The sequence below is a fragment of the Hippocampus comes genome, unplaced genomic scaffold (assembly GCF_001891065.2).
Source record: "Hippocampus comes isolate QL1 unplaced genomic scaffold, H_comes_QL1_v1.1 scaffold121, whole genome shotgun sequence".
Lineage (NCBI taxonomy): Eukaryota > Metazoa > Chordata > Actinopteri > Syngnathiformes > Syngnathidae > Hippocampus > Hippocampus comes.
The window spans coordinates 578,578-593,699 of record NW_017805986.1 but is presented as its reverse complement, the minus strand read 5'-3'; the positions used below and the strand labels follow the sequence as shown (position 1 = coordinate 593,699).

Genomic DNA, 15,122 nt, shown 5'->3' with positions numbered 1-15,122 from the left:
GAATGAAAAGTGGTGACACACCTGCCCAGCACCCCCCCCCCACCCCAACTTAAGAATGAAGAGAAGGTCAGGTAACCGCGTGCTGTGTTGACTTGGCTGATTCATTTGTGCTTTCCTTCATGTATTCTCCTCCGAGTGAGTATGCCCCCACTTCCTTGGCTTCCTTTCAAGGCTGCCTATTTACACTGGCCACAGGAAATGAGCGGTGCAGATAGAGCGCTCGCTTTCCTGTCCAGGCCTGGGACAGGAAGATAAATGCCGAAAGGCTGCCCCCGAAAGACTTGCGGCACTTACGCACAACGAATAAAGCACTCAAAGAGATAACTTGTCCCCTGTCACCCTGACCAACACTGACATTGAAGAGACAATCACTGTCTGACCTGGAATATAAAATTTTATGGCATTTACAGGCCATAAAATTACATCTATGGACATGTGTTACAGGGCAATTACAGCTCGGAGGAGGAGACGTGCAATCTTGGTCTTACTTTGCAGTAGTTGTCCAAGTGCTTCAGCCTTTTGACGGCTACATCTCGGATGTGGCTTCGGCGAAACAGGACCTTACCTGCGAGACAAACACAACACAGTCAGGTTTGGTGTTTGGTTATACATGAAAGCTTTTTAGTGATTAGGGTTTTTTTCTTTTCATATTGCAAAGAGGCTTATGAAAAAATGTGCTGGGATGAAAATAAAACTCCCTGAATCCTTAACTGCTGACCAAGTGCGAGTTTTTGTGGTGCTCGTTTGCTTCTTGATATTCGAACATTTTAGCGAAGGCGTTTTCTATTGATGTGGGTGGAGCTTGAGCCAATGATGGCTAACCGAAGCCTAAAATAGAGCAGTCGAGCTTGCCTTACAAAGGATCTCTTCATTGCTCCCTTCTGCTTTGACTCAAAATACAGTGATCGGATTAGACCAATTTCGCCTTGCCAGCCTCCTGCCTTCATGGCTGACAACGCGTCGCTCGGGGTTTGGTGGAGTGAATGATCGTAAAAAGTAAAACAATGCAAAATGACGGGCCACTCTAGAGTACAATAAGCTGCAGTCGTTAAAAAAAATATATATGGGCTGTACATCCTTCTTCTATTCATAGAAAATTACGTCCGTGTTAAATAGGTCCAGTTCATGCCGTTCACAAGGAGGGACAAAATTTGAACTTTCTTCTTGGACTTCTGTCCTTTGACTACTTCACACACACGCCCATTTGCTCCTTTCACAAAGCTGTTCTGAATAAACATTGCATTGGCTGAAACATCAAGAGATGTTCATATTTGTCATTGGGATTCCAACCCTAAACAGAGTATGTGTCACGGTAGTTAGTAGAACATGTGTGTCGCAATCCGAAGAACAGATGATACCGTTTGAGGGGGGAGTATGGAGAGCGCCATGTCAGGAAGATTGGTCAAAATAATCTCATAACAGCGTCATATTATGATAGTGTAGTCTCTAAATGTGTCAAATTTGTGTTGATTCATCACCTGGCAAAAACGGAATGATCCTCTTTTTGGGGTCCTTCTGTCCTGCTTCAATGGGAAATTGGTCAAGAATCCGCATCTGCAAACGAGAAGAAAGACAATAATAAGTGCCTCAAAATCTGTCACACTTCAATGGGAGAATGAAAGACATCAACGGCAAGGCAAAAAGAGCCAAAAGTGGAGTCAGTCATTGGCAGTAATTTTCTGCAGATGAGCTCTGTCATGGTACATGAATCCCAGCTACTGTGTCATCCATCACACACAAGAGCCACTTTGATCTCTGGGGCAGCGGACAAGGTTACATCACGCACACTTTTAACTAGCAAAAAAAAAAAAAAAAAAACACCGCTCTTCACTATGCACCACTTAAGTATCTTAAAAATCCATGAGATAAAGACCAGAGAGGCCAGCATACCAAATTGAGCATTCTAGATGGCGCATCAACATATTTGCGTGAGTTTGTATAATGAACACAAATTTTCAGTTTCCTCTTTTAAATAAATCTGAGATACAATATCCAGAGAGAGAGAGACACGTTTCCACATTTGTGCATTCTGCTTTGCCTTGTTCCAGATGTGCATTGCTAAGCAGAAAAGGCCCGTGAGCGTCAAGCAAATTCAATAACAAGGAGTGTAGGGGAGAAACAGTCAAAAAGTACCAGGTGGACAAACAGAAAAAAAGTATGCACTATGGACTTCGAGTTGTTGGTAAGATTTCTGCGGTCTGATGTGGTTTTGGTTCCTGAGCCCTCGTCTGCTCCCTTTACAAAACCCCCATGACTTTTTATCCTCGGCTCAAACGCGGGTGGGTAGGAGATGTGGTTTCCTTTGTAGACGGTGACTATTGTCCTTGTGTTCAAAAGTGCAGAGTGAAATGCTGCGTCAGAAAATACATCCTTGTTTGAATGGGCAAAAGTCCATTCAAAAGTCCTTACGAGTAAACCCAAAACATCAGGTTCTTTGACCGCACTGTTTTTCATTTTGGGATTCTACGTCTGTAAAATAATGAACGCTGCCAAGGAGGTTCTGTTTTCAATTGTGCTTTATTTGTCATCCCATGAACATATCTTGTTTTTTTTTTATGTTTAGTTCCAGTGTTCCCATAAATCCCCAAATCATCTTTCCCCATTGGAATGAATGGGAAATTACACTTCATTTAATCCATTTCAGCCCCTCTAAAAAATGTAAAGCGTATTGTAGTAAGCAAATGCGCACTCTTCAGTTTGTGTATCATTATTAATTTATTGTGGCTCCTTCTGTTGTGCATGACTTGGCCACCAGGGGCAGTATAATACAGCCATGATGACAAATAAAAAGTTTCAATGTACTTTAAGTGACTCGGTAAATTGCTTTTATATTAATCATTCTTCTGCAGAGGATGAAGAATGGATTGCCGGTGAGTACTGCACCATTTTTGTTCAAAATATCAATTGTTGCGAGCATTATAGCTGCCACATGCTATTCATTAGCATTTAATTCACCGTTATGTGTTAGCATTAAGCTAGCAGACTTTTCAATACACAATGGCTCATTCTCTATCTTGTTTTTGTTTAGTTTAATGGCAAACTGTATTTTGAAAGGGATGAGCGAATCTTTGTCTGGATGTTCTGAACTCCTGTTTCAATGTCCGTGTTAAAGTACAGGTCAACTACGCCATTACATTTACTTTGGACACGGCAATCCCTGTTGTTCATCCAGTGTAGGGGGGAAAGTGTTTGATTTGGAGCCTGTCACTTTGAGGAGCTTTCAGTTTAATCGGAACCATATTGCATTTGGCTGAAATTTTAATTTGACTCTGAAAATTCCATTTAACACATGGCAGAGTTTCTCAGATGAGGTTGTGCTTTTACATGAAACAAGAATGATGGTGACATGGTTTTGGTTATGACGCTCATAAATTGCAGCCATCATTAATTTTGAAGGCAACAACTTTGATGGAGCTCTTCCGCAAAAAAAAAAAAAATCTTTCTTCGTCGGACACGCGATGCCTTTGACTCCCTCTGCGATGGGAGTGCTCTCTCAACACCTCACGGTGAGATCCATAGGACGTGATGACATCATCCCATGGGACGTGGCTGGATACACTCATGGTCTCGCCGCACAACGGGTGTGAAAGGTGCTTGGGTGGTAACAGCTGGCCAACCAGAAGCACAATCCACACGAGATGTAAATTGAATCCCAGATTTTGAGAAAATCATTGTTGGGTTGTTTTTTTCCTCCTTCTCTATTTCTCCAGCCGAAGTACCAAGATGGACGAGTGTTTGGGGACCAGTGGCGCAACAACACCGCATGGGACTGGAGACAATGGAACTTTTTGGAGGAATCTTAGGCAGGAGGAATTTGGAGGAATGTTGATGTGGGCAGGGACTCCAACTCGGAGTCGTGTTTTGACATCTCCTAGACACTTGTTTACTACAGAGAGATTAGAGAGCACTGACCTCTTCTTTCTCGGACATGATTCGTCTGCTTTTGCATAAATCTAGCAATATAATCTCACAATCAGAAGCTGCGTGAAGAATTGCCTCGTCAAACGCTAAGCAGGTCTGGGTTGTTTTTTTTTCCGCACTAATCGCTCAGTCTGTTTTGCGTTAAATCCCACAGAATTCGAGCAGGGTACGGCCGATCGCGATTCGATTGCGCAATCCGATAACAACAGACTTTTCGGGGAGGTTTCGGTCCAAAAGGCAAAAGCAGGCCAGGTCGCACACTCCCAAATCCTTGTGTGGAATGCGGCAAAAACCCTTGTGCTCAATCCACTGAGGCCGCAGGGTGTGGAGTCTGAAAACTCCCTTCTGCTTCTCTCAGAGGGTAAACTCTGCTTGACACACTGACCGCTCCAAGAAAACAGTTAAAAAAAAAAAAAAAAAAAGTTAAGGATCTGTACTCAGCACTATTCTGACATGAAAATAGGTTAATGTGCGTAAGTCTGCATATGTATTAGCGAAGGCAAACCACATTGAAGCTAAACAGCAAAAAAGAAAACAAGAGGCAGATAATATATGATGATTGTTACCCAAAGGGACTGTATGAGTTATGCTAAGTGCACCAGCCGAGAGATTTAAAACATTCACCACACAAATGAATTTTTAGTTTTCCAGGCTGTTTTGACAGATTTTAAAGATCGCGTCGACAACACTGCCTGCTCATAATTGTCCACTCTGTGACCTTTCTTTGTTTTCCACTGAAATGAGAGTTATTTGATGAGATCATGAACACATTTGTCGGGCCCGGGTCTCAACTGGCTCTTTATGTCGCCTCTGTCGGCTTCGGGAGAGCATAAAACAAGCAATTGTGTTCCAAAAACCGAGCCGGCATCTGGAGTTGGATGGTAGGTGTTAGCTAACAAAAGCTCACGTTCTGTTTTGAGGGAAGAGAAATGTTCTGATACGTCAGTGGATGGAATGCAACATGATCGGTTCAAAACACTGGGACGGCCTCTTTCCGTCAGGACATCAGTTTTCGGAAGAATTAGTCCATGTTATTCCTAACTACATCCCCCTTCTCTTGGTTTTAGTTTACTAATCCTCACCCAATTTACTTTCCCGTTTCCTAAAGTGCACCTGCTCAATGCCGGTCAAAATATTGTCATCACCCCCCAAGCCCCCGACCCTACCCCGTGTGTTTCACACGCTTTATTAAAATGCACTTTACCCACACACACACTTTGCGTGTACAGCTGTGGAGTGCTGATCCTGACAGATAAACCATTTAAAAAAAAAAAAAACACCTTAACAGTAGACAAATGTTGACAGAAACGTGGGAGAAAATCTTGTTTCCATCAAAACAGAGACACGTTTCCTGGATATTAGCATGGGACCACAGAACAAAAGGGGTTTTCCTCCGCTGTAGACCCAAAGGCTACCAAAAAGGATGGTCCACCTTGAGGTACATATTCAACATAGGTGGGGGCTTTGATTCAGTAGTTTAAGATATGAAAAGTAGTATACAATTGTGAATTTGTTAGCACAGGAAAGCTACACAAAGTGGCTAACGTGCGAATGCTAGCAAGGTTCCAGTTTTCGTGTTACAAAAAATATATTTATTAGTTGAGCGTGATGCTAGTTGATCATCTAGAACTTTTCTGACACACCTAAGTGTTGCGACTACAAGCAAGACTTGACTTATAGACTCATAAAACCCAAGTACAGTGAAAAGGGTTTTTGGTTGAATTTACTGAATTTAATTTTGTCAGGTCGTTGCACAAAATATCATCGAGATCCAAATACATTTACTTTTTAAACATTTATCTGGATCCATTTGCAAAACCCTCATCAAGCTACGGTTTTCCACCTTAGTTCCTCGTAACAGTTCAGTTTTAGCTTGACAGTTCTGACCTCTAGATGGCCTAAATTGTGCTGACTTAACCCAAAACGAGAAACAACTCAATTTTTTAAAGGTTTTACCGTCTTCCCGTGCCATTATCATTGTAAGACCGACCTCTCTCAGTCACCTTTGTGCGTCTACTCTAGATTCATGCTACAACCACTCTACCCGATCAACGTAAATTTGTACCCCGCCAGAAAAGTGCCACATAGTGGAAAACTGTGGTTTGTCTATGGGCTGTTTTGTTTTTTTTACAATGGAAACCAACTCCCCTGAACTCAATTCTTCACTGGAAACTTGACTCTAATGTTTGTTTAGGCTGCTTAATCCTTCCTTAATCCTCCATGCAGTAAGCTTCAGTTCAGACAGGTACGCTATGCCTTTTATTTGGTTTCCATTGTAAATCCAAATTGACCCATCCATTTTATCAATTATCCTCTGTTTGGATGCCAGTATCATCATTGGTGTGCCTCGGTACATTTGGGAAGGGTGAAGCTAGACCTACTGCTGAGTTTTTTTCGTGATACAAGAAAGGAAGTGAATGGGGAAAAAAAAACAAAAACTAAGTGTGGATTAGAACAGAAGCGGGATGCAAAAGCATTGTTTCTTGTTTACAAGTGTGGTAAACCAGCGATGTAAATATTGGCCCGATTAGGATTTACCTGATTTGAACTGCACCGTGGCGAACTGAACTGAAATTCGGAGGCTTCGGAGATCTAACTTTTGTTTTCTTCTGGCCGTTTCGTCCCCATCAACCCAAGAGCCCCCACCCATCTTGCACCCTACATTCCATTTGACGTGTTTTGTTCCTCCCTCATCTCCCTTTACGCGAATGAATATGATACAGCTGTTGACTGCATTTCATCTAGAGGCTTATTTCCAAAGGGGGGCTCCATCAGTCTTTGCACATCATCCATCATCTGAACACAAAGTATTGATCTAAAGGTCGGACTGAAAACAAGCAAAGGCAAAGCTGGCAACATAAATAATCCTCAAGATGTAAAAAAAAAAAGACTTATTGGTGTGTTGCTTCTATGACATACCTGTAGGTCAAAGAATTTGCTGTATCTCCTGTAGATGACATGAGACGTGGAGTCCGAGTAGGTCACGTTGATAAGGTACACCTAGTGAGAGAAGCGCAAACAAGACGGGCATTAAATCCCTTTTGTCAGTGACGCCACAGCGGCACCGTTTTAGCTGTGTTTACTCGAGTGACCAAAAAAAAAAAAAAAAAAAAAAAGAAAGAAAAAAAGCGCATTCCCTCCAGTCTTAACTTGAAGAGTTCGACAAAGGTCAATTCAACTCATTAAAGACGGCGCGCTTCACTGACACATTGGAAAGCCGTCAGGGTTAATGCCTGGTTCAATGGATTTCAGGTGATGCGTTATGCCTGTAAATCATTTTGTTACGATTAAGATGCGTGAGCATGACTCTTGTGGATCCAAAACTCAAATTCTGAAGGGGGGGGAGAAAAAAAATTGCTCCAATTGCGTCAAAGCACTGACAGCAGTGAAGTGTTTACACATCCAGAAGCTAAACTGGGAATAGCATTTGTGTAGCAGACATCAGTCACTAGCAGGACAAAACACAGATGCCAAACATTCTCCCGTTCTAATTTTTCTATTTGCATGAACAATAAAGGGCTAAAAGACATTTCTGAGCACCTTGAGGTTTTCGGAAACAGATGGCTTCACCTAATGCGTTTCAATCCGAGCGTGTGGTAGCGCGCCGAGAGTTTAGGCACGGAGCATTCACGCATATGGCGACAATCTGCAAGAACCAGTTGGAAAGTCTGTCTCCGCTTCAGTTTATTGCGCAGGGTGTGCGGTGAGGAGGAACTGGCTTTCCAGTGGTTCACTAATTATATATGTGACGTGTGTAGATTTTGCGTGTTTAATGTCGAAACATTTCATTCATAAAAAAGGAGGCCGAAATGGCAAGGTAACTTTCAAGGGACTTTTTTCCCCCCTATGTGCAATCAAGTATTCATTGCTAGGGACACTTTGGTACATAGGCAGCAAAGATACATTCTTAAGGATTCATGACGGTAACCGTATGACCCAAAACAAATTCATCCCTTACATTTTTTTTTCCATCATGCTCAAGCAGAATCATAAACAAGGATGAGTTGCCATGGTCCTGTCAGGCCCTGGAAGGAAGTTACACTCGAACAGTGAGGAAGGACAAAAGACAAAGGGTTGCTTCTTTCCTCCCTCCAACCGGATAAGCATTTTCAGTTGCTTACCTCATTGATAATGAGATTTTTTTTTCTTCCTCTACTTCCCCAAAGGGGACTTCCCAAACCTCCATCTTCCTTCCCCAGGGACTGTCAGTCTGTGCCTTCAGCTTTTAGTGGCCTTGGGGAGATCCCCACTCAGCAGGAGATGGATGAGGCAATTGATCCTAACTCTCAGGTTAATTAATCCAATTTCATCCTTTGGACTAATTGACTTTTGGGGTCCCACTGAGACATGTGTTGTTACTTAAGTCGGTGAAATGATATCAAGGCCATGACATGCGGTCCAACGCTGTCATAGCTGAGGCTCTGGGACATGGCTTCGTCCTTTAGTATTTTCCATGGGTGCCTAACATGCTAACGTGAAGGCACACAACACCATGGACGAATCGCCAGTCAAATGTAAAGGAGACACTGAGTGGGAATTGAAGTCCGCTATGTGCACCACAACACTGCCAATGGCCTTTTGTGCTAATTATAGTTGGTGTAACTAGAGGTAGTGGCACGCATGTTTCTATTTAACAAAATCGGCTGGTCTCATTTTGCGTTCCATATCATATATAGAAGCGTGCTGCAAGATGTGAGAAATTGTAGTCAAGCTCCTAAAAAAATGGGCATTTCTGTCTTTCATGTATGTCTTAATTGTATTTAGGGATAGTCCTGTTATCGGTTTGGTCAATATTTTCATTCGCTTGTAGCATCTATACGGCCATATGCAATGATGTCAGTGTCATAAAGCAACACGAGCGTCATGATATTGGTGTGTGGCGTATCAAACAACGTCTTTGACAAATAAAGTTTTTGTTAGCGCAGCAGTTGTTGTCGGCATTATTAGATTTAACATTTTGGCAACAAAGATGGAGGTCTACTTTGCGCCGCCGCCATCTTGTGGTCCTGCCGGTATACAAATTTAAAGACTAGCGGCGTTTAGAATGAAAACTAGTGAGGCTAACCGTCATTCTCATGCACAACCTTCTGCGCAGATGTTTGAATTAGCCGGATATTTCGCTGCTCCACAATACCTATTGTCCAACAAAATTGGCCAATTGGAAAATGAGATGACAAAAACACAGGATTAGCATTTAGTCGATTCAAAAAGTTGAACGTCGATGCGGAGTAGTAAAGTCGACTAGTCGAATAATTGGTTCAAGCTCGAGCTCACATTTAGTAAGTAAGTTTATGCATCACTAACTCTGTACAGGAGAGTGGCGTTTCTCTTTGGTTAGGGCTTGTAGAGTTATGATTAGCTTATACAGAGTGAATGGCTTATAACATTAAGATGTATTGCCTTGAGACTAGTTCAATGGTTATTCAAACTTCAACATTACTCCTTCAAATGTCTGAAGTAAAAATATAATAACAAAAAATTTAAAATATACATTATGTTGAGTCAATATTTTCTGACGTAGCACATGCTGCGGAAGTACTTGGCAAGTTGTTGTTTTTACAAATTTAGATGCAATCTGATCATGACCCCAAAAAAAGCGCATCCCATGATTCCCATCTTGTTTTTCTTGTGATTCCCAAGCTTGTTTACGGGCTACAGGCAAACTAAGCACATCTCTAATATTGGGAGTATTCATACAACTTACATAGTGTTTGGAGGGATTCCTCCTCTTCTGCACATCCACAACATTGACGTCAAGCACTGTCCTGAGTTGCATCTCGACAGAATTGAAGTTTCACCGCGAATTCAAAACGCAACGTCTGCCCATGAAAGCCCGAAGAAGTTTTAACAACGACCGTCAACTGTTGTCTTTTATAAGTTAAGTAGAGGGGAAAAGTCCGTGCAACCATGAGAAGAGGGTGCTTCTCGGTCGCTTCTGGCGGCTTCTGATACATGACAGCGCAATAAAAGTGGCGTTTCATCAACAGCCCTCCTCCCCCGAAAGGAGGGGGATGGACCACCGAGGGAAAAAAAAAAGGAGTCGAGAAGGAAGGGTGAGTGCGCAGGGCGGTCCCATGCGCCGACAATTTGCTTCAGCTGGCCCGAGAACAATGAATGCTGAATCTAGATCAAAAGATACACGAAACTCACTCGGTGTAATGACTTTATAGAGGGACAAAAACTACGTGGAAGTAGTTTTCAAAGATAAATAGAAATCAAACTCACAGCACGTGCTACGAAATGGTGGGGAGTTCGATGGTTTGTCGCATGGGGGAGCCAGAACACAATAAAGCACATTTTAGTGGGGTGGAAAAATATGTACAGTACACATGGATATATGTATTTTTGGAAGCAACTCCAGCAAACTATTGACAATGAACTGCTTCACATTGACATTTTTTAAAAAACATTTTCCCATAAGCAAATACGCGTACAGTGAGCTAAAAAGAGAAGACAGGCCAGTTCGCTGGATGATTTTGAGAGGAATGGTGGAATACAGTATCCCTCTTTCTGTATTCTCCCTTCTTATGAAACATTATGAGAGAACATTGGGGTTTTTTGTTTGTTTTTTTTAAAGGTTCTGTTTGATGTGAGCGCATTTGCCAGGTCCTACTGCAATTGACAAGGTCAGTTAAAAAGCTTTAAGACACTACCACGTCGCTTTCGTTACATTATAGCTTCCATCGGCTCTGACCATTGCTAAAAAATTAATACATGTAATGATCATTAACTTTATTCCTCTTGGTCAAAAGCGTGTTGGAGATGAGTGGGTTACGCAGGAAACACATCCGCCTATTCAGCAACATTCAACAACAAGGACAAAACGTCCGAATGCAACAGTTGTACCTTTATTGTGAATGCGCGAGACGGAAATGCAAATTCCAACGTAAACTGACTTGACGCTAGCTCTCCAAGTTGAGTGTGCGGTCAGCTAGCTGAAGAAGAAGGAGAAGAAGAAGAAGAAGAGGAAGAAAAAGAGAGGAAGGCGCGGGGCCGTGCCTTGGTGTGCCATTTCCGCGGTGACGTTCAATGAAGGCGCGTCGACACTTTCATGACTATGCTCGTCACCGGCGTGCTGCTCTCCTTCAAGCCGTTTCAGACAAACAGCACCAAAGCGCAGGAGAACCTTCGCGCATCGGTCAACTCCTCCACCTCCGCCACCTCCGCTTCCCTCGCCTCGGGCTTCTCCCTCTCCCCATGACCGAGACGACCCAAGATGCCCGGGAATGGAAGTTGGATTTGACAGCGCCGCCGCAGTTTAAATGACATTCGCCCGCTTTGTAGCTTCACCGCGGCATCAATAACACCGTAGTAACACCCGCTCTCCTCCTACCCAGAAAAATGTCCTTTTTCAATTTTCGAAAGATCTTCAAGCTAGGGCCCGACAGGAAGAAGAAGCAGTACGAGCACGTCCACCGAGACGTCAACCCCGAGGAGATTTGGGACATAATCGGGGAACTCGGCGATGGAGCCTTCGGAAAAGTCTACAAGGTAATTTTGTTCGTACACCTTTGCGACACGTTATTAGGTAACCGTCCTCCATGGCGACTCCATTGTGGTTCTGTTCTGTCGCACCCTTGTCAAGTGAGAACACGTGAAAATGACAGCAGCCATGACGACGTCCTAGCCGAGTAGTCAAAAAAATTGTACTCGAGTAAGAGTAACATGACTTAAGAATTGTAAGACTCGAGTAACAACATTAAAACGTAGTCCTCCAAATTATTCCTTGAGTACAGGTAAATATTCAGTGGAAAACAAGCATTTGGTGGCATTTTTGTGCCAAGGAAACGATCTAGAAGTGACTCGGGAGCTTCATTTAGACCAGGGGTCACCAACTCTGGTCCTGGAGGGCCCCTATCCTCCATCCTTTGTTTCCCTCTTCCAACACACCCGATTCAAAAGATCACGATTATTATGAGGCTTGTGCAGAGCTTGCTGATGAGCTAATCATTTGAAGCAGATGTGTTGGAGGAGGGAACATACAAAATATGCAAGAATAGGGGCCCTTGAGGACCGGGGTTGGTGACCCACCACGCCAGTGTGTTGCAAAGCACATAAACACAAAGTCACTCACACTCATGTTCAGTGTTTCACAATGGGGCTGTCGTGATCAAATATTTTCAAACTGATTGTTCAAATGATTGTTATTATAGATTCAGTGAGTGATACTAACTTATTACTAAGCAACAAAATGTGAAGTGCAATTATTTTTCGCTTGGGGTCACTGCTCAAGTTGCACACTGTAATATTTGTGACTTTGAATGCGTGTGGCTTTAAAAGGTGGGGGCCTGGTGAGTGACGTGGGAGTCAGCAAATGAGAATGGATAGTGACTTGTCGAATCGGGTTAGTGTGTCGGGCAAGTCCCTGGCCATCAGTTGTGGTCATGTATGTTATTTTTATGATTGTTATTATTATTCCAGTTTGTTCAATAAAGTGATTGAAGTGCACTAGTGAGTGTGCTGTTGTGTTACATAAGCTACCGTAAAATCCTGTGAACATGCAACAGTGTATAATCCTTTCTTTTGGGAAAAAAAGAAATGTGTTATTGCTGTGATTTTAACTTTTTCGTGTAATCGAATGAAACGAGTTATTCCAATTAATAGTTTCAGCCGTACACTGAAGCCGCATTCCCTGCATGGAAGTTAGCGAATTAACCACTGAAGCATAAAGGCAACTTATCATTCGTCTCGTATTATTTATTGCGTTATTGTAGTCTGATGTCGAGGGCTTTCTCCCTTGCGGCCATTTCGGCGTCAACGCAGGAGTTCCTTCCTGCAACTCTCGTGATTAAATAATACAGCTAATTGTCCATGGATGTCCATTTGCCAGTTTGCAGTTCCTTATTAGCTGAGTAAATTGCTGCGATGAAAGCCAGGAGTCTGTCACAGGGCTCTATCCAAACTGAAGTTGATCTATTTGTACCTGGAGACACTCTGGACCAAATATTAATGTCTATTCCTATCCCGACAATACTTCACGTATTGTCGGGATAGGAATAGCACAATAATGGCAATATTAGAATGCAATACTAAATGATACACTGACAAACTTTCAATCCATAATATCTCAGTAACTTATTTTCCGCGTTAGCCAACCGGCATTTTCATTGTTTACCGCTTTGTAATGAATTGTTGATGTTCTTCTTTCATATTGGCAACTTCATTAACAAAGAATCTAATAAACCCCGAACCGAATGCCAAAGTTTTCCCAAAGACCTCAACTCTCGTGCATCACGCGTGAAGGGCTTTGAATTGGACATGCAGCACACGTCACGGACAGCGCATGTCATTCACATTGGTGCGATTCACTTTGCATGAAACACGAGAGACAAAAATTGACACTGACGTCAGGCCGTGCTGACGGAAAGGGACGGGGCGTGTGTCAGGTTGGCACTCCGTAAACATTGGATCAGTTGTTCCAATCCGAACACTCCCTCCCTCCTCGTTTTTTCCTTTTACTCTCCAATGTTGGGTCTGAGTGCATCAGGACTTTAAGCCAGCCTTAAAACAACTCCCCTGCTACTGTTTTTGTACTCAATGAGTTGCAATTGATTTGGACTTTTTCCCTAGACGTGTACAAAAATCCCAGCCCAAATCCCAAATGTCACGCCTGTCTAAAGTGATGTGGGGGTGGGGGACAGGACGATGGTAGGAAAAAGCAGCGTGAGGAAGTGAGCCAAGTTCGTTGAGAGTAGGTCAGATGATAAGCTTTGCTGACAACAGTTTTGACGCGTTGACTCTGCGGGTCATTTCTGCAGCAGCAATTGCCACACCCATGGCTAGATTCACACTGCGTGGCTCAAGTGTCGCAATTCAGATTTTTTTTTGCACTCGAGCGGCACAATTCGGTTCAGGGGTCAAAGCAGCATAAAGAGATCCAAACTTGTGGAACGGGATAACTTTAGACGCTGATCAGAATCAGGCTTCTTCCAGATGTAGATGAAAATCGGATTCGGATAGATAAATACGAGATTGACATCATTTGAATCTAAACTACAGCAAACACACAGACTGTCAAATTACTGTCAGTCATGCAGATCTTGTTTCTTGAATGTGCCATGTTTTTTATTTTCTTGGTTTCAGAAAACAAGTTTAAAAAAAAAAAGACTTTATAGCACTTTATGCTGTTCGGGTGACAGCACGATATGCTTGCTACGTGAGAGGCATGTCCATTGTTCAAGAAACACAATAAATGTGGATCAAAAATGGAGGTTACCCTCATTTGAATCAATGGGGTGGAAGAGTCAGCCCAAGCTAACTCAGTGCTGTGTAACATTTTGTATCATTTCATTTACGTATTGGACATTTCATCAGCGTAAACACATCCATATCGAATATGTGTCTCTCGAAACGTGCTTGGAAATGGCCCAGATCAGATATAGGCATTAAATCGTAATTGGGCACTTGGGCTTGCAGTATAAATCCATCCCGTGTAATTAAGAAGTCTTTATGACGTCTCCTGATGGAGATGTCATCTGAGAGGGAGATTGCTTGCAGCCTCGCTCAAACACTAATGCAATCCATTGCACTATTTTCATGTGGCTTCTTTGTTGAGGATGTCTCGCCACGATAACCACCGCGTAGCCGAGCTAGAAATAACTGCACGGGTGTCGTTTTTGTGGGACTTTTCGTGTCAAACCCCTAACAAAGCCGCATCGTTGCCCTCAGGCTCAGAACAAGCAGAACGGGACCCTCGCCGCCGCCAAAGTCATCGACACAAAGACGGAGGACGAACTGGAGGACTACATGGTCGAAATTGACATCCTGGCCTCCTGCGACCACCATCACATTGTCAAGCTGCTGGACGCCTTCTACTATGAGGGGAAACTCTGGGTAGGTAACGCGTTGTTTGTTTGTTTGTTGTTGTTGACGCAAAGCCGAGGAGACGGTGGAAGCAGTCACATGCCGATTTAGCACAAACCACTCTTCTCCTCTCTTCGGCATTGCAATTGAATATCTCTCCTTTAAAACACTTTTTTTTCACCTCTCCACTTTGACCTCCCTTTTGTGGTGAAAAACACATCATGTGACACCATTATGCTTCGCTTCTGCTTTGTAGCACCGTACCACTATAGCATAACAATAAGCGCCTGCAGAGGAAGAAAAGGAAATCTGGAGCTGCCAAAAGTGTGAGAGCAGAAGTCACAGAGAGTATCCCAAAAAAAAAAAAAAAAAAAAAAAAAAAACAAAGACCCCCGCCT

At 43.0% G+C, this 15,122-nt stretch overlaps 2 protein-coding genes across 5 annotated transcripts in view; one reads left to right on the top strand and one right to left on the bottom strand.

Annotated features, from left to right (window-relative positions):
* Positions 1–10,827, bottom strand: part of LOC109528775 (SH3 and PX domain-containing protein 2A-like) — a 47,555-nt gene extending 36,728 nt beyond the window's left edge. Inside the window, exons 1-4 of one of the 4 annotated variants that reach the window (XM_019891732.1) lie at positions 10,768–10,827; positions 6,841–6,921; positions 1,479–1,554; positions 489–565 (exon numbers count right to left, since the gene is read on the bottom strand). In XM_019891732.1, the coding sequence (XP_019747291.1) occupies positions 489–565; positions 1,479–1,554 (153 nt within the window). In that variant the 5' untranslated portion in view covers positions 6,841–6,921; positions 10,768–10,827. Of the gene's footprint in view, positions 1–488; positions 566–1,478; positions 1,555–6,840; positions 6,922–9,625; positions 10,044–10,767 lie in introns of those variants that run through there. The other 3 variants (XM_019891735.1, XM_019891730.1, XM_019891731.1) reach the window with 3 other exon arrangements.
* A 56-nt stretch (positions 10,828–10,883) lies between these two features.
* Positions 10,884–15,122, top strand: part of slka (STE20-like kinase a) — a 33,131-nt gene continuing 28,892 nt past the window's right edge. Inside the window, exon 1 of the mRNA XM_019891726.1 lies at positions 10,884–11,286. Coding sequence (XP_019747285.1) covers positions 11,263–11,286 — 24 coding nt within the window. The 5' untranslated portion in view covers positions 10,884–11,262. The remainder of the gene's footprint in view (positions 11,287–15,122) is intronic.